Raw genomic sequence first — 24091 nt, forward strand, 5'->3', positions numbered from 1 at the left:
AGGGGAAGCTGTGAGGAAGCAGAGATGGGGTGCCTGACCCAGGCTAGCCAGGGAGGTATTCCATACCACAGCACATCATGCCCGGGGTGGGGGGTAACTGGGAGTTACCCGGAAGGACACAGGCTTCCGCGTGGGACTCGTTTCTTGGCCGGTGGTATTGTATTCTCTTCCCTTGTTATTTTCCCTTATCATTGTTGTCGTTGGTGGTAGCGGTGGTGATTTGTGTTGTACATTGGTTGCTGGACTGTTCTTGTCTCAACCCATGGGAGTTGCACTCTTTCGATCCTCCTTCCCGTTCCCCCGGGCGTGGGGAAGGGGAGAGGCCCGGGGTGGGGGAGAGGGCCTCAATTGCTCTCAGCCTGGCACCTCTCACTGGGAGTGAGTGAACAAGCTGTCTGGCTAGGGTTTAAACCACGACACCTCAGCAACCTGAAAATGTCAGTATCTTTTTAGGTTGCTCCACTGAGACTTCCAGCATCTTATGTAAAATAGACTGTATTTTTTTCAGAGAGGGCACTGCCTATTTTAACTCTTAAAATTTTATTATACATTGTGGTTCAAATATGAAAGCCAAAGAACAGTATGATCACTCGATGATGTACTTGCATCAGAGAGTATTTTATTTCTAAGTAACAGATTCAGAAAAAAAGAATTTTTAAAAAAGCCTAAACAGGTGTGAAATTGCTCTTAGGAAGAGCAACTTTTCAAACCCAGACTCCTGGAGGACTAGAATACCCTGGCTAATAGAACTATATGGTTAACTTATGGGCTATTTGAAGCAAGTAGGGAAGTAGTGCATTTGAAACTGAAGACAAACTGCTTATGAAGAATTGTGGCTGGTCAATTACTAAGGAAATAATATTACATATAACTAGTGATTTTTATGAAGGAAAATTATTAAACTAGCTCTATTTTTTTTTAAATCCTACAATCCAGGAAACATAAGAAAGTAACACCTGCATTATCATGTGTGCATGAACACATGAATGCTAAAAATAACATAATGACAGTACCTGGAAAAATATAAGAGGAAAAGCTTATATATTCTCTTTCTACAAACTCATCCCCTTTCACAACATGTTTCTAGCTAAAATGGACTATTAAAGTTTGGCTTTTTTAAAAATCACAATACCCTAGAAATAAACTAGTTTATTGTACTTACTTCTTAAAAGCATTCCTCTTTCAAATCAATGCTGTATCAGTATCATGAAATATACTGCCTACCTATACTGTGATGGAATAATTTTACCCCTTATTGTTACTCCTTATTGATACCTCCGTAACACAAACAACACTTTAATATAGTAATCAATCATGTTCTTCGGGGGGAAAACATTCAAAGCTCACAAATGCTTTAGAATTAAAAAAACCTGAACCCATTATTTTATAATGGCTGGCAAAAATGAAAAGGAAAAATCAAGTATCTTACCTTTTCGTCCAGGATATACATGAGGGTAATACTCATAATAAAGGTCAGGCTGGTCTAAATTTCCAAATGGTTCAAATTCCATTTCTGCATTTTGGAATAGACTCAGTTTTACCAGCAGTGCCAGTCTCACAAACCACAGCTAAAAATTAATACATATGAAAGGAGGAAAAGACAAGTTCTGTTATTAGCTTCAATAACAAGCTAATCAAACACAATTTCAACTTTTCATTTTTTTCTGATAAAGTTCAGTAAAGAGTGTGTCACTAACTGATAAGAATGAGGATGCTTTCATTGAATACTTTTCACAAGATTATTAAAACAAAACATAGAAGACTAATACTTTAATTGTTTGTAAAGGTATTGAGATTTTGAATTTTAAAAGTTTTGAAGTTTAAAAATGAGCTTGCTATTGCAAATTAGAATATCTAAGTTGAGTTAGCATGTAAGAATTATCAAACTGTTTTTTAATCATTTTTCCAATTTTATGCAATTTTTAAAATCTGTTATGATTTCGGTAGAATTCCATGAGCGTTACAGTTACTAGGGCCAGAACCATGCTGTCATCAGGTCACATTTTGTTCAGTAAAATGCTTGTACTGTTTCACGATCCTTTATTATTTCCTTATCATCACAAAACATACTTCTAACATTTTAAATCTTATTACAATGTTCACAGTCTAGATAGTGTCCATGAACTTCAGCAAAATGAATCTTCCAAAATAGCATGACATATTTCTCTTTACTAGTGTGACTACCTTTTAAAGTAAAGACCTACTTTACATAAGCAAACAGAAAAAGTGACTTATTAAAATGCTTTAATAAGCTCAGTTTTTGGGTAAAAATTACAAAAAGAAGTTTGATCATGTTAAAAAAAAAAGTTAATGTGAATATTGTTGAAAAAAAATGACAAGGGTGTATCTTAAAATGTACCTGTAAAGAATCTGTTGTATGGTTAGTAGGCAGTCCACTTTTTTTATAGCCTTGACCATGGGCAGTTAGAAGCCTCCCACACAAGTCAACTGCTGCCCTCCAGTTTTTACTGCTCTGGGAAGAAGAAAAGTGTAAGTAGCAAAATCATAAAGTCCCTAAAATGCACAACTGCTTATTTTGCCTGAAGCAACCACAGGCTCCCATCAGTAATAATGACAAGGTCAGGAGAGTTGGCCGGTGAGAAGCAGAATGTCATTTGTCAAAGCTGCACATCTAATTAGGCAGAAAGGCATTAATATTATCAGATTGCTAAAACAAAAGGATATGCACACCACCATATGGAATTCTAAACTTAAAGCTATATAATGTTTGCTAATATGCTTGGGTATACTATAATATCCACAACTCTGTTTTCTCCTTAAAAGGACAATAAGAATTGCTGGCCATATTTCAATAATCACATCCAAGTTCCTCTACTGTTATAAAGTATTTAATGCCTATTCCTACCTCATTGACTAAGTATTTCATATTATAACCCCTAGTTGTCTGCTAGTGCTGAACCCAGGACACTAGTATAATTTATTTAATGAAAATAAGCTTTGCTAACATTGCCCAGAACACAGAATTCCTATCAATTAAGATCAAAGAACAAGAAACAATATAATGCAGCAACCAATGAATTCAGAACAATAGCAACTGCTTCACCTATAAAATGTAAACATCTGAACTTCCACTGCATGACTAACTTCAAATATTCTTTAATACATTTTTTTAATTCATTAAAAAAACCAACATTCCTAAACAAGTCAAACTACCTTGTCATATTCATAGAATCATAGAATAGTTGGGGTTGGAAAGGACCTTAAGATCATATAGTTCCAACCCCCCTGTCATGGGCAGGGACACCTCACACTAAATCATATCACCCAAGGCCTCGTCCCACCTGGTCTTGAACACTGCCAGGGATGGAGCATTCACCTCTCTGGGCAACCTATTCCAGTGCCTCACCACCCTAACAGGAAAGAATTTCCTCCTTATATCCAATCTAAACTTCCCCTGTTTAAGTTTTAACCCATTACACCTTGTCCTGTCACTACAGTCTCTATTGAAGAGTCCCTCTCCAGCATCCCTATAGGCCCCCTTCAGATACTGGAAGGCAGCTATGAGGTCTCCATGCAGCCTTCTCTTCTCCAGGCTGAACAGCCCCAACTTTCTCAGCCTGTCTTCATATGGGAGGTGCTCCAGTCCCCTGGTCATCCTCGTGGCCCTCCTCTGGACTTGTTCCAACAGTTCCATGTCCTTTTTATGTTGAGGACATCTACTAATGTTTCTGCCTTGAATATGCTAATGAAGCCATGTGTATAGCTAGCACTACCAAAAACTTAAAACACAGACTGATGTTTCTCAGGTTTTAAGCGATCATACTTCTCTATCTCACAGAAGAGTTTTTCAGGAGACATGTATGTAGCAGGTCATTATAAATCAAATACGTCTTGTTCCTGAAAGTAATATTTTTTTTAGTTTTTGAATACATTAAAAAAATGATAAACATTATGATAAAACTGTCACATTGTCTGGCAAGACGTAAAGGAATAGAATGCATTTATATGTGCCTGCAAAGTTCAGGGACTCATCTTGAATTGGTATTTTATTAAATTCTCCCCAGTGTTTAGAGTCTAGAAAACTTGTCAGTACAGCAAACAACTATATAGAAAAAAACAGTAGTAACAGCTGAAGTTTTCATACTCTTTAGCCCCCAGTTTGAGATCACCATGCACTAACAACCCCACCTCTCTCCCCTGCATTGTCAAAACCCAGATAAAAATTTAAGATCCACCTGGAAATGCAGAAGTCAGCTGTCAGCAAGTTCACGAAGCAGTACAGTAGCTTCTGAGATGCCTATGCACTTATTGAAGAGCAGGAATTGATAATGCACTTATAACATCCTTCAATATATAGCTGCATCAACCAACTTAGAAAAGCAGAAAGACATTGACATGGTTTATGTGAAATTTATTCCTCTTCTGCATTGACAAATTAATTTCTTATTAATCCTTAGAACAGAAGCACACATGGACTCTAAAACCAACTTTTCTTCCCAAGTCAGAGTTAGGATCCAGAAATAATAATGGAGCATCTGTGACAAACTTAGCTACTACAATTTTTAAAATTCTGTTTCAGGCATGGACAGAAGATATTTTTCCTTTATAGAACAAGACTGGCAGGAAAAGTAAATGTGATATTCATTGTAAAAACAGTCTTTGCTGGAAAATGAAACATAACATTCATCATTATTTCAAGATCAGAGATGCCTGCTGGTCATGGAGCATAATTCTCTGTGGAAACTTAATAGAAGGCTGCTGGCAGGGCAGTGTAACTTAATTTGAAATTAGCAGGACACATTATTGTCTCTGGCAAATTGTACCAGACTTACTGTTGCCAGAGTTGCCAGTCCACCAGAAATCTTTACCCAGTTATTTCAAACACCCCGCAAAACCTTGCAGGTCAGACATATTCACAATTCCTGTGGTCTACAGCTGTGCAGTCCTAACAATCCAGGCCCCTTGCTCCTGAAAGTAACAGGTATATATTTTGTTTGTAAGTCGTAAGTAGAAGTTCAAAGTGAATATGGATACTACAGCTTCAGATATAGAATAAAAAATAGTGAAGAATATTCTCAAAGAATAAAATAATTATTCTGTGATGATCAGGACATGGTCATTTGTGTGAAAACATTATTTTCTCCTGAAAATAAAGCTGCAATTGTGTGAGAACACTATTTTCTCCTAAAGAAAATACTTTCAAGGAAATATTATTGCCAAATAGCTCACTAATACCATATCAGCCTGGCAGAAGAGAACTTCCCTCCACACATGACACTCACAAGTTGGGTTTTTTTCCCCACAGAAAATATAAAGCTGTTCTTTTAATGAAGCCACCAGCTTGTGTGACTTTTACACACTACTAGTGCGGATGATTAACTTGTGAAGGGATTTTATTTTTTAGTCCTAATAACATAACTCAAAACAAATCCCACCAGAAACAAAGAAAAAACCGCAATCGTTTTAGGACACACACCAAAGCCAGGACAAGCAGATTAGCCAACCAACAGACAATGTGTTTCATTATTCCTTGCAGAACTCTGGTTTTCACAAAATCAGAAGAGGTCCCAGGGGAGTTTTACACTGGGAAAACTGCAGGGAAAACTGCATAGTAAACGAGGTTTCAAATTAAAAGGATTTCTATTTTTCTTTAGGAACGACAGAACTAGCCCAATATATTTTTATCTTTTTACTGAAGTTCTTAAGAAGAGATTTGAATACAATGACCATAAGTTTAAATCAAAAACGTAGACAGTATTTCCAGGATTTTGTCAGACTATTATCCTGCAGAAGTAGGAACTAAAATTTAACGTAGCTTGAGGTGATAAGACTTGTGTGCTACAGAGTACAAAGCTCCTCCCCTCCCTTTTTCTTGCTTTTTCCAGTGACAGCTTACCTTGCACACAAATCTGTGTTGTTTTTTGAAACAACTATAGTATGTTTACTATCTTACTGCTTCTTTTGATTTGACCTCCAACCTAATCAAATACTGTATCTGCTGCTTTAAGAGACAAAAATTAGTGTAAGGTGATCAACTCTCAAATCCTGATTTTACTGACTTACATTCCACCATTTTCAAAAGAAGAACCTGAATAAGGCTATTGTGATCTCCTTTTATTAAAAACAATAAAAGAAAACAGCCTAAAATAATTTGAAATGGAGTCAACAATTAGTTACAAATTCTGGTAAGTTCACATTTAAAGATCTGGCAGTGCTTCTAGTCCATTTGGTCAAAGTAAGTAACTGAGATATTTAATACATTCCAATGCCTTCAAACAAGCTTATTTTCTACAAAGAGAGATGAATGGGAGGAATGGGATGTAGTAGAAAAGGATTCTAGTAACTAAAAATAGAATGGTATTAGTTCAACTACAAGAACAGCACTGAAGATGTTGTATTGTTTAGAGTCAGAAATTAAGAAAAGTTCCAATTGAGTAAATGACCCAATACAAGCCAAAGCATAACTGTCTGGAAAACATTTTTTACATTTCTTCCTTTTCTAGTAAAGTGTCATAAGAACTTCAATTATCAGTTTGCAATATATCTGAAAGACTGTTATTGTTTTATTGTGAAGATATTCACTGATATGGACTGAAAAAAGTAGTACCAAATAGCTGAATACCACTGTCTCACATACACAAGTGTTCCTTGGAAGCCTCCTTGCGCTCCAATTTTGCTTGACTTTTTTTTTTTTTAAAGAATCAGAAAACTGGATCTTAGACATGTGATTGCAGAAATATCCACATTTATCCTTTGTATACAATATTGCATGCTGTTTTCCTGAATGAAAGCAGTGAAACTCAGGTGATGCAACAAATATGGCTGGAATTCTTCTGTCAAGTGAAGAGAGTTATGCAGACTGGATGTCTACAGAAAACATGTTTAATGAAAAGGGAACTCACCTGATACATTAAGCCAATTTTTAACTTTATTCAGTCTCTCAGGGAAAGAATTTTGACTCAGAGGTAAGCTGCTGAAATTTTATCCAACAAATTGACGCTTTTTAGTATAGAATGGCAACCTCTCCCACAAGCCCCCAGTTACTGTCTGTGCTACATGTGTCTCCCATCTCCTCTCAAATTAGCTGCAAAAATGGTGAAAATTAATCACCGATTTAGAAATAAAGCCCCCTGCCCCCAATTTTTAAGGATAATTTTGTAACACTAAAGTGAACATATATGCCATACCACTGCATCCAAGTTTGTTGTATTTGAAAATATATGGAACAGCACAGCATTAATCATGTGCAAAAGTAATAGTATATGATTTTTTTTTTTTAAGTAGACTTAAAGGGAGTCATTAACTCTACATGTAACACCATTAAAGTGATTAAAATGTCCTCCTCCACTAGCTATGACATTTTTCTCCCCTGTAAATTACATTGGTAGAGCACTTCCACATCAGTTAAGAAAATGTAGCTAGTAACCCTTTCCTGGTCCAGTAGCTTGATGAAATGATTGCATACTTAGGGCAAACACTGTGTATTTATAGTGGTAAGATCCAGTAGTCTTTTTTTTAGGTATGGTAGTATCAAAGACATAATTTTCCCATGGCTGCAAACACCTTATGACTCAAAATATCAGAAATGCCTCTAGTGAGAAATACTGTGCTATTTGTTCAAATGAAAAACCATTAATCTAAAATATGGAATAGCTGGAACCAAACTAATTGCAGCTTGCACCTTGTATGTATAATTTTTATTTGCTGCTGTAAAACAAAGCAAAATTGTGAAGATAAACAAGCTCTTGCTTACATTTATTTGCTCTAGAGGTAGATCCATGTTCCTATACCAGGCTAATAAAACTTTTCAGAAACTGACAACTCAGATTTTCTGTTTTCAGCTGAAAAAAAACCACAACAAAACACTTAGCTTCTACAGATGCGTAACTCTATTTACAAGTTATCGCTTCTATGATAAGCACACAGATTTATGGACTTACTTTGCTGGAGCACTCCAGCACTCCCATATTGCTTAAAAGCCTCAAAGTTGTAAAACTAGTTCTACTGCACAATCTCCCCACCATTACCCTACCAGCACAGCATTTACAACTCACTGTTACCCATTCCACAGGAGAAACTTAAAATGTGAAATCACAGTTGTTCAGTAAACCACCTATCTATCTTTGGGTTACTGCTACAAATCTCACTCAAATCAACCGGCTCAAATTCATGCTGAACAAACAATTTTATTAGCTGAGTATAAAACTGAGTTAAGTTCCTGGTGAACAACTATTTGTCTTAGAAATGATGCTGCTGTTGGTTGTCTCATGAGAAAAGGTGCACATTTGGAAGTTCAGCTTACTACCTTCCTGATACCATTTGTAATTGTAATTAAGGAAACTTCTCTAGACTGTTTGCACTACAATCCCTCAAAAAGGACTTCTGTCTCCAACATTCCTTGCGTAAAGCACTAACTTCATCTTATCCACTGTCAGTTAAGTTACAACACAACACAGAATTGTTTTTTAACTTGTACAAGTACATGTTTTTTACTGGAACTTTTATAAGGCAGATGAGAAGTTACTACTGAAGGATGTACACTAGAATAAATTTAACATTATTTTGCGACTCTGGCAAACTAGTATCTGCATTTTGAGTTTTAATCTAGGAAGCATTGGCAATATATGTAAGGATCACATCACTAAACAGGGATCAGACAGCTTGTAGTATCAGAATAATAGAAAAGGTAAACCACAATAATTAACAGGGAAAGTCATGTAACTTTACAATAGAATCTGTTGAGTTCTGTACAGTGATAATAAAAAGATGTTAGCTTCCATTGGAAGAGGTTCTGAAAAGAGCTCCCAGGATGATTATGAAGACATCCATGATGAGATGACTAGAGAAGAGGTTTTTTTGCCTTTAAAAGGAAAATCTGAAAAGTGGAAATGTCTCTACTGTCTACCCACACAAAGTAGCAGTGGAGAGGAAGCAAATACTAAGAAGAGAAAATGACTTAAAAAGCAACATGAGAACACTTAAATTGTTGTAAACAACTTTATCTTTGATTAGAAAAAAGGTTTTGAGAGGGGATTGATTAGAATTTCTTTGATTAACTGCCAAAGGAATGAAGCTCTGGAATAGCCTTTGAAAGCAGCAGCAATGTATTTGTTAAAACAGCCAAATACACTAACAGACATTATTAACCAATAGAATAGAGAAGTTTCAGAGTTGCAGCTGAAGACCTATGGCATGAAGATTTGGGATACTGATCAGCTACTGAGCATACTTCTCCTATCCACATAGGATTAAAACAGTAACCAGATATAAATGAAACAGTTTTCTCTGGACTAGGAAGGTTTGAAATACTGTTTGTTGGGGTTTTTTACGTTTCAGCTGCCATTGGTGTCTTCCTACAGCAAATGACAGTTCTTAAGATTTTCAGATAGGATCTCAGATTTACACATCGAATTTAGATGTGATCGGTAACTGTACAGATTAGATTTCCTTCTCCTTAATAGTTCAGACATCACCTCACATGTAAACACCTAAATAACAGGTATCAGTCTGAAGCTGAAGTCTATCCTAACTCTATGCATTTCTCTTCTGTACTGAAGACCTATTTGGAACAGACTCTCAAGTTGCTGTCCGTCACTGCCAGTGATTGAACTGGGTGACTGAAATTATCTCATTCACATGGATACCAAACAGCTAAGGAAAAGAAAAATAAATCTTAACTTTATGGAAATTCCACAGCAGTATTTCTAACTTTCACTAGTTTTTATTTTACCAGATGTTAATATTGCCTATAAGTGGTCCTTTTTAATCTAGGAAGTAGTGCCAATATATGTAACAATCGCACCACTAAACAGGGATCAGACAAATTGTAATATTAGAATAATAGAAAGGGTAAACCTTATCTATGAAAAGACACATTCATTAAACATATTTTGGCTGGAATTCACTCATAGGGAAAGAAAAATCAGAGGCTGCTAACAGAGCACTGACTACAAGTCATTCTGGCCTACTGTGTATGTAAAAAGCATACATCTTTTTAATTACTATTGTCTAGCATGGGATTTTAATGTTTCTAAGTCTGAAATACCTTTTAACTTTAAGATTGTTGGCAATTTGAAATAAATTTTCCACATTAAGGATTTCAGAAAAAAAAAACAGCAATGTTTGCAAGGAAAAAAATACCCCAAACTTATTCTAACAATAAAAAGAAATAGTTCTGCAAAACCCCCAAAATACAGTTGTATTGCATACTTAAGAGCAATCAGCAGCTAATGACTAGAAGCTTTGAAAACTGACAAACATCCTGACTTCTATCTGAGTGGCTGCAATTTTATAAAAGCCCCAAACGCCTTCTAATAAGAGAATCAGAAAAAAAAAAGAAAGAAAATAATCTCCTACAGGTAGAAAAACCAAAATCTGACAGCTGCATATCTTTGCTTTGATCCTAGAAGCCTTGACCCTGCTCCTCTGGAGCTTAAGAGCACACTCAAAGCTAAAACAGCATCAGTGGTAGCATTCTATTTAAGATGATCATTTGGCATGGACACAGCTACAAGGCTGAACAGAAAAACACTTCCCATACATCAAAACTCCTCTTCTGGAAGAGGGAAAGGAAGCGCAGCAAAAAGCTTCTCCTACTTTGACACTGACAGAGACAAAGATTTCTTTCTTACCAAGATTTTTTTTTCCCCTCTAAACTCTCAAATTAAGCACAACACTGAGATGAATAGAAAGATTTCTATCTTCACAATGGATATCACAAGCTAAGAATTCTAAAATTACCTCTGAATTTCTTGAACAGTGCTTACAGACCATCTAGAGTTTTCCTAACATGACAAAAAAAAAGTCTCCTTTGGAGTTTGCTATGTAACAGAGATCAAAAAGATGTTAAATATAAAATACAGACTGCCATCCATTTTTTCAAAACCAAAATGAGCCTAAAATATTTAGACATTTCAACAGGCTAAGTAAGGCTCAGTCATGTAAGAGTTGTTTCAAACAGGAACACAGTGGTTGAAATAACATGGCAAGGTTTACAAGGCTGCTACATGTAACGATTTACGGGTCTGAAATATTTACATTAAGGACAGGAAATTAAAAATAGAAAATTAAGCTTTCAATTGGAAGTAATTTAGTTTAGTTTTCCAGTACTAAAGTGAAAAATTAAAGCATTGAAATTACCACATCAGCTTGCTTACCATTTACAACGACTTTGTAAAAAAAAAAAAAAAGGTGAAAAAACAGGCAGATACAGATACAGAAAAAAAGTGATTAAAATCTGTTTTGCAACCATTTACATTACATAAAAATTAACAGCTGATAAAATTCACAGTAACTTGAAATTGCTTTTTCTCTAACTTTTGCATAGTATAAAAATATTTACTATGGCATTTAAAACCAAATATTTAAATCCCAGTGTCAGTCCCACTAAACACTGTTGTACTTTGGCTGGTACTTATACAGGATCATGAACAGACTGATATGTAGGTTTTTTCCAGCTTCTCCTCACAGTCAGTAGCTTCCAATTATCTTGAGGGAAGCTTGGTATTTAACATATATTGAATTATGAAGACTGTTACTTACAATTAGCTGTTTCAAGCCTACAAATGACTGTTCTACAGAGTTGGCATTTAAAACTTGTCTCTTCACTGCAGCTTGCTCCTGCAAGAAGCGAAGCATTAAGTCTTTTACCGCATCTCCCTTGGTGTTCATGGAACAGAAAAAGAAGAAACATGAAAAGACATTTTTAAACATTATTTTAGCAAAATAAAATGTTGAATTAAAGCTGAGCAACATAGTTCTTTCCCCTTGAGGAATGCTTGTTTTCCAGTATTTTTTGTGTGTCATGAATTTAAATGTATATATGCTTACAGCATCATAACGAAAACTTCTAGATTTACTCCACATTATTTGCTATGTTCTTTTTTTCAATGTTTAAGTTTCTGTTAGCATAGAGACATTCAGGCTTATTTGCTTCTCATTATTATCCTTCAAAGATCTGACAAAATACTCCTCAAAGATGCAAAAACCAGTAAGTTTTATGTGCTTTCAAATGGATATTAATGTTGAAAGGTGTAACCTACTGATGGAAGATAAACACGCACATTATCAGCCTTAAGTAGCCACCGAAAACCTTTGAGAGACTGTAAACCCAAGTGAACAGCATATTTTAACACGTATGCTTAATTTCAAAAGAACTAACTAGAGGAATCATCGCCTTGGAGATTATCTGAGCTCAATAACTTCAGACTTGAGACTAATTAAGACACAGATGTTTGAACAGATTTCTAAAGACAGATAAGATTAATTCTAGATTTTACAATATGAAGCAGCTAAGAGGAAGAGCGTCCAAATCCAGGTTCTATTCCAGCTTTGCTAGCAACAAACTGAGTAACTGATATGACGCCCCCTGTGCCTAAATTTCCCCTTCTAATTGTTGTTCAATCATCCATTTCTGTGCCTTCCCATCTGTTGGCTGACATCCTTATGGTTCCGCGTACTAGATATTTTCAACAGATAATAAAGAAATGCAAGCAGCTACTGAAAAACTCTGGATATTACTGTCTACACACCCTTCAGCCACCATGTCTGCCAATACAGAGTGCAGGACAGGGTATAGGGGGGCATGCGTCCCCTATTCTTGCCGGGACTGTACACATTACTATATACAAGAGAACCCCTTATGGTGTTAGAAGTCACCACATGCCAAAAGCAGGTAACAAAAATTACTTCTGCAGGATTTTCCCCAATCTTATATTTTTATGCATTTTTAACCTAGAAAATAAATTAAAAAATAATAAAAATATTAACATTGACAATTTTTAGATTATTGCTTTTGTAAGCAAAAAGGTCCTCTTCCTTTTAGCTACCACTCACCAGAGAGAACCTCTGCACTCCTCACCATGCCTCCTCTCTGCAATTTGTTTTAATTCCATATCTTTTCAGACTGATGGTAACTAGAACAGCATGCAGTATTTAACATGGTAAAGCAGAAAGTGACTATGCAAAAATGTAAATATACAATGGAATACTTGCAAAAATCCCTCTAAAGAAACACAAAAACATTAACATGAAGAAATGAGGTAGGAAGCTGTTAGCACAGAGAGCATGAAGCAAGCCACAAAGCCTTTTGTCTAAAACAAGGTGAGCTACATAAAATACAGTACAGCTTAGCAATGATAAAGATAAATGATATAAAATGTTTGCATTTTCCCCAGGGACAGTGATGGGAAATATGCTGGTATTTTCTGTCTTGTTTCTGAGGAATGAGACTGCAACTACTGTTTCATTACATTGAAAATTTTTAACTCTAATGCTGTCACTTACTCTATGAATAAAAAAAAATTTCCATCTTTTGAACAGAAGAATCTGAAGGATTAAGAAAAGACAGTATGTGCAAAATGACATGAATACAAAAGAATTTTTAATTCCCTCCCCCCTCAGTACTTTGGAGGAGGAAACATTACAAATGAATGCAATGCAACAAAGGACATAGTGACAGCAGACAGTAACTGATGAAGTAAGGCATAATGGAAAGAGTACAGAAAGCAGTACTCCAACTTGTTTCCACACTCAGGGGCATGGATAGAGATAAGCTGTACCATATGCAATTCAAGATAGTTTTAAAAAAAGAATGTTTCTTGAATCATCAGCAAAAGGTAGCACACAGCTGAAACCAAGTACATTTAGTATTTTTCTTGATGTGATTTATCCACTTAACTTTTAAGACAAGACACTTGTAATAGGAACAAACACTTTCTGAGTGAGCAGGGAAAAAAAACGCTCTGAGCTCTTCAACACATCATAAAAATTTCAGTCCTTCCCTGAAGCACACTTACAGTTCACTGGAAATGTACTTTTCAACCAAAAAAAAAACCAAAACACCCAACTGAAAAAACTAAAAGTCTTAGTCTACTGCATGCTGCCTAGTTTAACATCTTGCATTAACATTTGCCATTAACAAACCATTCATGACCATTGTTGGAAGCTGATTTAACACTGAAAATATGCCTCCTACAATGTTTTAGTTGACACTTCAAGTACTCTACAATTATAGTTTCAGTTAAATACACAATTTGCCGTACTAGAAGCATGATGAACAATGATACCAAACCAGGGGTTGTCAGGTCAGTCAAGGCATGTACTCAGGCCACTGAAAAGCAGTAACTGGAAGTGAGTAAAGTTATGTAAACATAAAGCACTTCAAAACTTGCCCTGCTGACATGCCTATGGGACTGCTTATAATCAAAGAAGAAGGCAGCAGGAATGCCCTTTAATTCCACCGACAGCTTTACATCAGGTCTTACTGTAGAAATATGGCAATGTCTGTCTGTCGTGGTTTAAACCCAGTCAGGTAACTTGTTCACTCACTCCCAGTGAGTGGTGCCGAGCTGACAACAATCGAGGTCCGTGTCCGTCTCCGCCCCCCCCCCCCCCCCCCCCCCCCCCCGCACCGGGGCTCTCCCCTTCCCCGCTCCCGGAGGAACGGGGAGGAGGATCGAGAAAAAGTGCAACTCCCATGGGTTGAGACAAGAAAGTCCAGTCCAGCAACAAATCACCACTGCTACTATCAGCTAAAACAGTGATAAGGGAAAATAACAAGGGAAGAGAATACGATACCACCGGCCAACAAAGCGAGTTCCCCTTGGTCAGGGTAAACATCACTTAGCAACAACCGAAAACATCGGCCTCACCAACACTGTTCTCAAGCTAGAAGTCAAAACACAAAGGAAAAACATGACTGCTACTGCTGAACCCAGGACACTGTCAGATTTATTTTCAATTAGGTACTAAATGGTAGATCTGCATATATGCACATATCCAGATTCAGGGAATTATCAGCAGAAACAAGCCTATAATCCTTGACTGGACTGAGGAAGGTGAGAAAGAAATACTGTAAAAAAACGAGGCCTGCAATAGGAGGCCATCATCCTTGGGGCCTGAGGAAAGAATCCTTCCTGCTGTCCATCCCACTAGCTGTCAGGAGAGATGTGCTACACACTCATGAATTACTCATCGAAGTCTAAGGGAATTTTGGGGAAGGTGTGGAGGAGGAGTAAATTCATATTACAGTGTTTTCTTTCACTGGGCTAATTACTGGGCTCTGTGATGACAAAAGAAATTTTTTAAGATCAAGCTAACCCAAGAAATAGCAGCAGCATGGCATACGTCTAAAACTGGTATCATGTACTGCTTGTGACAGAAGCCTAAGGTTTGTCAGATAACTCAGCTACAAATCTGGACCTCATTCACTCCAGAAACTTTTCTCATAGTTCCTGCAGATGGGGAAATTACTGCAGAGTGCCCTCTGCTTGTATTTGACTACTGACTGATAATCTTTGCTATGCTACAATTAAGGATTAAAGTATGCAAACCCTCAACATCGTCTCTTCAGACAATTCTATTATCCAGACACATAAGACATGAAGGAATAGGGGTAGCCTATTTCACACACAAAAAAAAAATCCATTATGATGCCTTGCCTGAGCAGCCAGGATGAAATTTCTTCACGAGAAATACTGAACAGATCCAAGTGAAATTTCTCAAATTCTGTAAAAAAAAAACCACCCTACTTTATGCCTTCTCACTAGGTAGGAACTCTGACAGAAGAAATGAGTTTCCACTACTATGTTTTTGCCTTCATGATGTCATCTGGAGTTTTCCCTTTAATTTGGGGGTTATCTTTTCTCAGTAGCTTGCTCCAGCAGTCAATCTTTCTTACAGCTTACACTTTCCACTGCTTAGGAAAGATACAAGTGATGTAATTTCAGTTAGTGTTAACATTATAGAGAGCACTTGGAATATCAGTGAAAAATGTTATTTCCCACTTGGTTGCAACAGTGAAAACAAAGCTGCCTGCTTTCAGACTTTGTAGTACTTTATACTGATTTTACATACATTCCAAATGTGAGAATTATCTTACTAATTAGGAGAACCAGAAACAAACTATCTAAAAGTACATCCAGCGTTGGATTCTACGGAAACTGTCAACAGATTTTCAATGCACCCAACAAATTTCACTACGAATAAATCATATCCGGTTTTAGCCCCTTCATGTGTGAGTAGGCAGCAACACTCAATTTTCTAATAAGGACTGAAGCAATACACACAAGGTGACCATCAACCTCCCATGGCAGGGGGGTTGGAATGAGATGATCTTAAGGTCCTTTCCAATCCCAACTATTCTATGATTCTCTGATCAATAACAATATTAAGCCCTATGCAGCTTATTAGACAGTTCTTACATTTCTAAAATATAATAATACACTAAGATACAATATCTGTCTTACCTGAATATTATCAAATTTTAATCCAGGCATGGTGAGATTTTCTTTGTCTATGAACACGGTGCTGTACTGTTGTGTGGCAACTGAAATTAGAACATTTCTGGTTTCCTCACTAGGAAGCCAAGCATCATTTCTTCTATCTAGTTCACTCATATTTAAGGCTGTGGCAAATGGGTCATCACTGCCAGCAAAAACAGCCTGGATTTGTGAGAATGGCTTGGGGGACTGAGTGGTTTCTAGAGCTGATGGAGGACCACCTGCTTCAGGTCTCCTGTTTCGCACAGAGAAAGTTGGGTTAGACGAAGCACAGGTACTGTTTCCACCATTAGAAACAGAGGACATTTGTTCTGGAACTGAAGAGTTTGCATTGGGATTACTAACAGAAATAAAATTGGATGTGGTAAATGAATCAAAAAAATCAGAAGCTAACGTATTAGTGTTAACAGTATCACCAAAGAATTTGCTTAGACTAGGACTTGGTTGAACCACCTGTGGATTAGTCTTCACTGGAGTCTCAATTATACTACTAAAACTGGGAGATTTTACCATCTGAGGCTCAAAACCATCAGGTAGACACAATTGTGGCTGGTTATTAACATTGTTTGCCTGGCTGAAGATTGTACACACAGGGATAGGCTCAGGCTCAGAAGATGGTTTGTTAGTACTGGGTGATGATATCTGATCCTCAGGTTTTCTTCCATCAGTATTATTTGGTTTTGTTTCAACAGGAACATTGTTTTCCAACTTTGGTTCCTCCTTCACCACTTCCTGAATTGATTCTTCCTTTAAAGAAGCTTGATCGTCTGTTCCAATCTCAGAGATGTCTTTGGGGGTTTCTTCATGCTCAGTTTCACTCTCATTACTTAAAAACTCTTCTTTATCCACTTCCGCTTGTTTTTTTTGATTATCTTTAGCTTCCATTTGTTCTACAATCTCCTGGAGACAACCAAGTTCACCTGTGTCATCTTCACTGTTGTTCGGAGAATCTGAAATAATGACACTCTCCATCATTTGTTCATTAAGTTTACCCACAAAATTATTTGAGTCTTCTGACACAGTTTCATTCCCTTCACACTCAAATTCATCCCCACCAAGATCAATGGTTTCCTCATGAAAGAGAATTTCTTCTTGAGTTTTCTGTTGAACTAGGTCTCTGCTGTCATCTTGATCTGAGGTGCTCTTTGCATCCTTAGGATCACTTTCTTTATTCTCCATGGTAGCTGAAGAGTGGGAAATGCCCACCAAAACAAGTGTTAGTTTTACTACTCAGGTACTGCTCAGGTGCCACTCTGAAATTCCTAAGCATCATGAAAATACTTAAATCCTGCTTTAAAAATACAGTAATTTCACTAATTGACATCTATCTACAGAATTTTTTCTGAAAAACGCTTTATCTTTTTCCTTTCTGTAAGTCGCAAAAATATTGGTATTGAAGACCACAGAACGATATCCGTTTTTCCGTCCGCACAGACTAGCTCGGTCCCCATTCAGGAAAAGAAATGAGGGGGCTCACGGCAGTCACCAGGGCAGGCGCCGAGCCTGTCCCGGCCGCGGAGGGAGCTGAGCAGCAGCAGCAGAGCTGCCTTTCTTCAACTCCCGGAGCCCAGACCCACAGCCGCAGGGCCCCAGTCCTGACCGCCCCGCGGCAGGGTGGACATGGCCTCCAACCCGCGTAGGCCCCGCCGCCCTCCCATGGCGTTGGGGACCCAAGGACACCTTAGCGTTCGCCCGTCCCTCAACCACCCCTAGGTCCACACACGCACCCAGGCTCCCCCTCACCTTCACGCCACAGCGCGGACACCCCTACTCCACCACCGCTCAAAGTACCGCACCTCACAGCGCCTGCGCCATAGGCATCATTACGCATGCGCCAAAGCACCACCCGGAAGCTGCTCGCGACGGGCAGCGCCAAGGGCCAGAAAGCCGGTGGGCAGTAGGGTGTGCCGTATAGTAGAGCTACGATGGAGGACGATGCGCCTGTGATTTACGGGCTGGAGTTCCAGGTGGGCGCTGGGGGTAGACTGAAGGAGGCAGAGCGGGTGTCAGTCCTATCTTTAGGAAGGCGGTGGCTGCAGGCTGGTTGTTTGCAGTGGGGTAGGCGAGTGCTGGTGTGGGCTGTGGGGCCTCTTAAGGGGGATGACCGGCGTGCCCTCATCCCCCTGTGGCGGTGCCGGTGGTACCACTGGCTTTTGGTAGTTCTTGGTACCTGCTCTTCGTGTTAGAAAATTTAAAGGTGGCTGAGCAGGGGACAGGAGTTTGTTCTGAAACTTGCTGTTTCCAGGGCGGGTGTGCCAGTGTCGGGGCTGAGGGCCCAGGGGATTTCCTTCATAGAAGTGCCCAGCCTGGCTGGAGGGACTCCTGCTCTGCCACGAGTCCCTGGTCCGCCTCTGGAGGACTGTTTGACTCTGGGTTGTACGAAACTAGCAGAAGTCTCAATGATGTTTTTGTACATGTTTATTCCTTTTCAGAAATAATGATATTAAAAAAATGCTGTTGTGAGGCAAGGGCATGAAACTGTTTCTTACAAACTGCCAGTTTTGGTTGGTTATACTCAGCTGTAAAGCTACTTGATGTCTGTGGGATCTCTTGCTGTGGGTTCCATTTCTGTGCATTTGTCTCATAGGACAAATTTGTCCATCATACTGGTATTTATGGTTATAAGCAAAGGGGACTGTCAAACTCAAGAACCCACTGACCATCTTCACAGAGGAGCACAGGTCTCATGTTTAATAAAGTATCTACAAGTTCTGGGAAAACAACCAGCTAGGTAGCTGGAGCATTGAGAGGAACCCTAATTTATGATTCTTTCCCACAATAAGGGTTTTACTTAGCTTTTACATGTTCACTTTGGCAACAGCTGGCTTATTGTTGTTGCCATTATAGCAGTAGCAGGAGTTACTGTGTTTCTTCTGCAGCTTACAGAGCTGTGTTTTCATTCTACAGTAGATGCGGTAATATAGATATGTACATATGCACTTATTTTTTGTTAGGCACCTTTACCAAAGTGCTCGTGGAAAATAATACATGAAGGTTCTTCATGAAGGTTTCAGTGTCTGCCTCTGAGTTGTGTGCTTTGTCATCCTGACTGTATCAATAGTTATCCATAGAAAATGGTGTATTTGTTTGGATTTCTTCTTGTATAGGAGCTAGTGTGTAATATTAATTTGTATTAAATGTTGAATCTAGTGAAGTCTGGTAATATACTATTGTTTTGTGATTGGCTAGAGATAGCTGTAACTTACACTTCAAATTTGAAATATTTTTTTGCAGAACAGAACATACATCCTGTACTTAATAAAACTCATGGCTTCCTTCTAGTGGGTCATATGTAATAACTTCCAGAAAGTTTGCGAAGCTAGTCTCTGTGTTGTATGGGGCCATCATGGTCCTGTGTCCCCCACAACAACAAATCATAAAACTCCTTCAGATCTCTTATCTTTTGGCAAAGCAACTGGGCTATCTGGTGGCTGCATAAAGCAGAAGGACTCAGAAAGTGGTTTAATTAGAGGGAATTGCAGTTAATACAGATCACTTAGAAAGTGGGGAAAGAAAAGGTGGTTTATGACTAATTCGGAAAAGCAGCGTTGTGGTGAAGATTCTATTTCTCATCTCCATTAACTGCCAGTGTGGCTTTCAACCAAATTGCATGTTGGTGCTTTCTGAAAAAGGCTGTGATGGAAAGACTTAAACCTAAAACTGGTCTGGCTTTTCCAGTTTGAATCTCCAGGCCTAGTAAGAAAGATTATGATGTTTTTCAGGCCTGTTCTATTCTCTGTTGCTAGACTGTAATGGCTAGCTACATTAGCACAACTACTGCTTCTTTCTGGTGTGTGTCAGAAGCACTGTGTCTGAAAGCATTTCTTCAGATGAGTTTTTCAGCCCAGTTTGAAGAATTTTGTTGTTTTTTTTAAATTTATTTTTGTTGTTTGTTTTTGTCATTATTTCCAAACTTCAACTCTATGATGAATTTATTCAAAGTTGAGATTTGAAATTATAAAGTATTTAAAAGGAGGGAGGGATCTTCTTACTCTTGTTACAAATAAAAATTGTATGTCACAAACCCATGACATCTAGAAACTACATAAGGAATTGCAGACTAAGAAGTTACACGATGTGACAACTGACTGGGTAGATGAGGGGAGAACTGGATGTTGTCTACGTGGACTTCAGCAAGGCTTTGGACACTCTCTCCCATGATATCCTGATAGGCAAGCTCAGGAAGTGCAGGGTCCTGTGTCTGGGGGGAAATAACCCCCTGTACCTGTACAGGCTGGGTCCAACCTCCTGAAATGTAGATCTGTGGAGAGAGACCTGGGGGTCTTGATGGACAGCAAGTTGTCCATGAGCCAGCAATGTGCCCATGTGGCCAAGAATGCCAAGAGTATCCTGGGCTGTGTTAGGAAGAGCATTCTCAGCATGTAGAGGAAGGTGAGCCTTCCTCTCTGGTGAGGCTTCATGAGGAGTGCTGTGTCCAGTTCTGGGCTTCCCAGTATCAGAGAGACGTGGAGCTCCTGGAGCAAGTCCAGCAAAGGGCTAGAATGATTAAGGTCTGGAGCATCTCTCTTATGAGGAAAGGCTGATGGAGCTGCTCCTGTTCACCCCACAGAAGAGAAGTCTCGGGGGGGATCAATGGGAGTAGGTATCTGAAGGGAGGGTGTCAAAAGGATGGGGCCAGGCTCCTCTCAGTGGTGACAGGATGAGAGGCAATGGGCATAAACTAAAACAGGAAAATCTGAGCACGAGGAGCTACTTTACTGTGAGGGTGACTAAGCATTAGAATAAGTTGCCCAGAGACATTGTAGAGTCTCCTTCCCTGGAAATACTCAAGACCTGTCTGGACACAATCCTGAGTAATGTACTTGAGGTGACGCTGCTTGAGCAGGGAGGTTGGATTAGGTGATCTCCAGAGGTCCCTTCCAGCCTCAACCTTTCTGTGATTTGGCCACTGCTGGAGAAAATGAAAGACATATTGTCCTGGGTTCAGCAGCAGCAGTCATGTTTCTCCTTCTTGGTAGGTGGTGCAGTGCAGTGTTTTGACTTTCGGCCTGGGAACAGAACTGATAGCGATGTTTTGGTTTGGCCAAGGACTTTGTGAGCCTCATGCTCTGCCAGGGAGGAGGGGAAGCCAGAAGGAAGCAGAGAAAGGACACCTGACCCAAACTGACCAAAGAGGTATTCCATACCACAGCACGTCATGCCCAGGATGTAACTGGGAGTGAGCCGGAAGGGCTGGTAGACGGCAGGGTTGGAGGAGGTATTTGTCAGAGCTTGGTTGGGCTGAGGGGGGTGAGTTATCGGTTGGCTGGTGGTGAGATGTTGTATTCTCTTCCCTTGTTATTTCCTTTATCATTGTTACTATTGGTGGTAGCAGTAGTGATCTGTGTTATACCTTAGTTACTAAACTGTTCTTCTCTCAACCCGTGGGAGTTGCATTCTTTTCGATTCTCCTCTCTGTCCCTCCGAGAGTAGGGGGAGGGCAAGAAGCGGGGGGGGAAGTGAGTGAACAAGCCATCTAGCTGGGTTTAAACCACTACACATATTTGCACAACTACATCTGATCCAATATGGCCAGGTTTATAAGGACATAAATGTGATTCCTTCTAGGGTGCTGTGTACCAGCTAACTTTAAATTGTTTATATGCAATTTCTGTTCATTTTTATGTGCAAATTTCTGTTCATTTTTACGTGCAAAATGTGTGCTCTTGTATCCAGATAATTAAGGTAACTTAGAATAATTAACAAATACACATTTCTCTCTCTCTTTTTTTTTTTAATTCACTTTTCAGCAAAAAAAAAAGGCTTAGTGAATCAGGTTTGTCTTGCATAGAACCACAGCACCCCTCACAGTTCTCACATTTGAGAATGGAAAGATACAAATCCTGAGCCCTTATACATGTATATATATGTATAGTTACTTAGCATGTGTAACTGCTGTGCAAGGAGTTTTACAAGTAACAGTGAGAAACAATTTTGTTTTACTGGGGCAGAGAGGTGCAGCTGAACATCTAACAGCAAAGCAAGATTAAAACTAGTGATGAATTCCATTTTCTATATGATTAGTTAAATTTTTGACCTGATTAGTTCCTCCTGTTTTACTAGGTAGCTGCAGCTTTTTCTTTTTGTGCTGTTTAGAACATTTGTAAAACCCCAACAATGTAGTTTTCTGGAGTGGGTTTTTTTTTGTCTCTTTAGTGTGTCTGTGAGCTATATGAAGATTGTAGAGACATACAAAATATGTGTGAATGTACGAGAAGGTGATTCTTTCTGTGACTTTTTCACTTAAAAAGACAATAACCCACCATAGTGGGGTTTTCACTACTAACTGTAGTGTACTAACTGTAGTGAAAATGGCAAAATTACAGGGGCATGGTGGGTGAAAATGTGAGATGCTGCTTGAACTTGGTTGGGACTGGGTGATGTGACCGTGGCTCATGATGGTGAGTATGGGGCAACAGCAGTAGCTGCAGAACATTTCATTACTGCAGGGTTGTTCTTTTAAAAAAGGATCTTCTTGGTCGACTTCACTAATATCCTGAATTGTGGAATGTGGTAAATGGGATTCTAGAGGTATCTCTAAGTGCCATTTGTTGCAGTGTGTGTGCTTCTTACTTGTCCGATGTAGAACTGACCTATGTTTGTTACCTAACCTGGAGTACCAGGTATGTTTACCCTGCATTGAATGGGTGTTTGTTTTCGGGGATTCACAATTTTTCCCATCCTATTCTTTGATTGATTAAATAGTGATGTTTTAGGTAAGTGAATAAGCACTACTGAATGTCTCAAAATTCCTTAGTTTAAGGTTGACTGGGTGATGCTGGTACACCTGGAAATGAGCTGCATGGAGTGGTGCTTTCTGGGATAGGTATTTGGCTCAGTTGCAGTACCAGCTGTGATTCTTGCAGGGACAGCCTACATCTTGCTTGTTTAAAAACCCACAGAAGCTAGCCAGCATCATGCGGGGAGGGAGGAGTAACATTGCTTGTGCCAGAGAGTGGTAATTATGAAGCATATGTTCGGCACCTTTGGATTTTGGGGATACCACAGTACTGAGCTGAATTTCAGCGTGGTAGATACTCCTACTGCATGTTACATGTCAAAAGTACATAGACATGCAAGGGAGACCAATAATGAGGAGGAGGAGGGAAGGACAGTAGAAAGCCTGCTGCTGACAGCAGGGCCATACTACACAAGGGCAACTCCAGCTGCACCCTGAGATAGTGTAGTCTTAAAAATGTGCACTAATGCTTTGTCAGAGTTCTGTACTGCATTGTGGTCCTGTTGTGCTTCTTGGATAAGCAATACTTGGCCCATATTGTATTGTCAGTTAGTTATTAACAGGTTTTATGAGTCTGAATAGAGACTATTGATTTTTAGGACTTTCTTGCCTGTTTTCAAGAGTAAGGTGAAACTTAATTTCCGTAAAGCCAAATGTGATTTCTTAGTATGAGATTTTTAAAGCAGTGCAAAATACCAACTGAAATGGATTGGTCAGAGGTCTTACACAATGTGTGTGTGTATGTATAATATCAGTGTGTATTGAGAATAGCTCAATTGACTTTCCTTTGATGGAGTAGAAGGTAGGTGTAGATTTATTAGGAGTGTGGAAAGGGGACTTCTTAGGGAGATATGTGTCACTTGGCTGTACCCAGGGAAACCTGTGTTGCCTTTCAGGCTCAGCTGTGTTCCTAGTACGGGAGTGGAGCAGGTGCTTGGCCTATAACTTCTGTCGGCAGTCCTGTTCTCTTCTCTGGGATAGCTTTTGTGGTCTCTTGTGGGATGAGAGAGAATGTGGGATAGAATAGAATGTAGATAATTTTGATACAGCTTTATTGATAAAGCTTCAGAGGATTTCTTTTTAAAATTGAATAAGTTCAAGAAACTGCATG

The 24091-nt window shown here is 38.9% G+C and overlaps 2 protein-coding genes across 5 annotated transcripts in view; one reads left to right on the plus strand and one right to left on the minus strand.

Annotated features, from left to right (window-relative positions):
* Positions 1 to 17500, minus strand: part of TRAPPC12 (trafficking protein particle complex subunit 12) — a 60626-nt gene extending 43126 nt beyond the window's left edge. The window contains exons 1-4 of one of the 4 annotated variants that reach the window (XM_057431696.1): positions 16209 to 17498; positions 11503 to 11619; positions 2360 to 2473; positions 1430 to 1568 (exon numbers count right to left, since the gene is read on the minus strand). In XM_057431696.1, coding sequence (XP_057287679.1) covers positions 1430 to 1568; positions 2360 to 2473; positions 11503 to 11619; positions 16209 to 17420 — 1582 coding nt within the window. In that variant the 5' untranslated portion in view covers positions 17421 to 17498. Of the gene's footprint in view, positions 1 to 1429; positions 1569 to 2359; positions 2474 to 11502; positions 11620 to 16208 lie in introns of all 4 variants that reach the window. The other 3 variants (XM_057431693.1, XM_057431694.1, XM_057431695.1) reach the window with 3 other exon arrangements.
* Positions 17501 to 18121: 621 nt separating this feature from the next.
* EIPR1 (EARP complex and GARP complex interacting protein 1) overlaps positions 18122 to 24091 on the plus strand; it is an 82935-nt gene continuing 76965 nt past the window's right edge. Inside the window, exon 1 of the mRNA XM_057431910.1 lies at positions 18122 to 18208. Coding sequence (XP_057287893.1) covers positions 18167 to 18208 — 42 coding nt within the window. The 5' untranslated portion in view covers positions 18122 to 18166. The remainder of the gene's footprint in view (positions 18209 to 24091) is intronic.

This window comes from Pezoporus wallicus, unplaced genomic scaffold (genome assembly GCF_028554395.1).
Source record: "Pezoporus wallicus isolate ANWC-B61680 ecotype Strahan unplaced genomic scaffold, APGP_CSIRO_Pwel_v1 contig_161, whole genome shotgun sequence".
In the NCBI taxonomy this organism is placed as follows: domain Eukaryota; kingdom Metazoa; phylum Chordata; class Aves; order Psittaciformes; family Psittacidae; genus Pezoporus; species Pezoporus wallicus.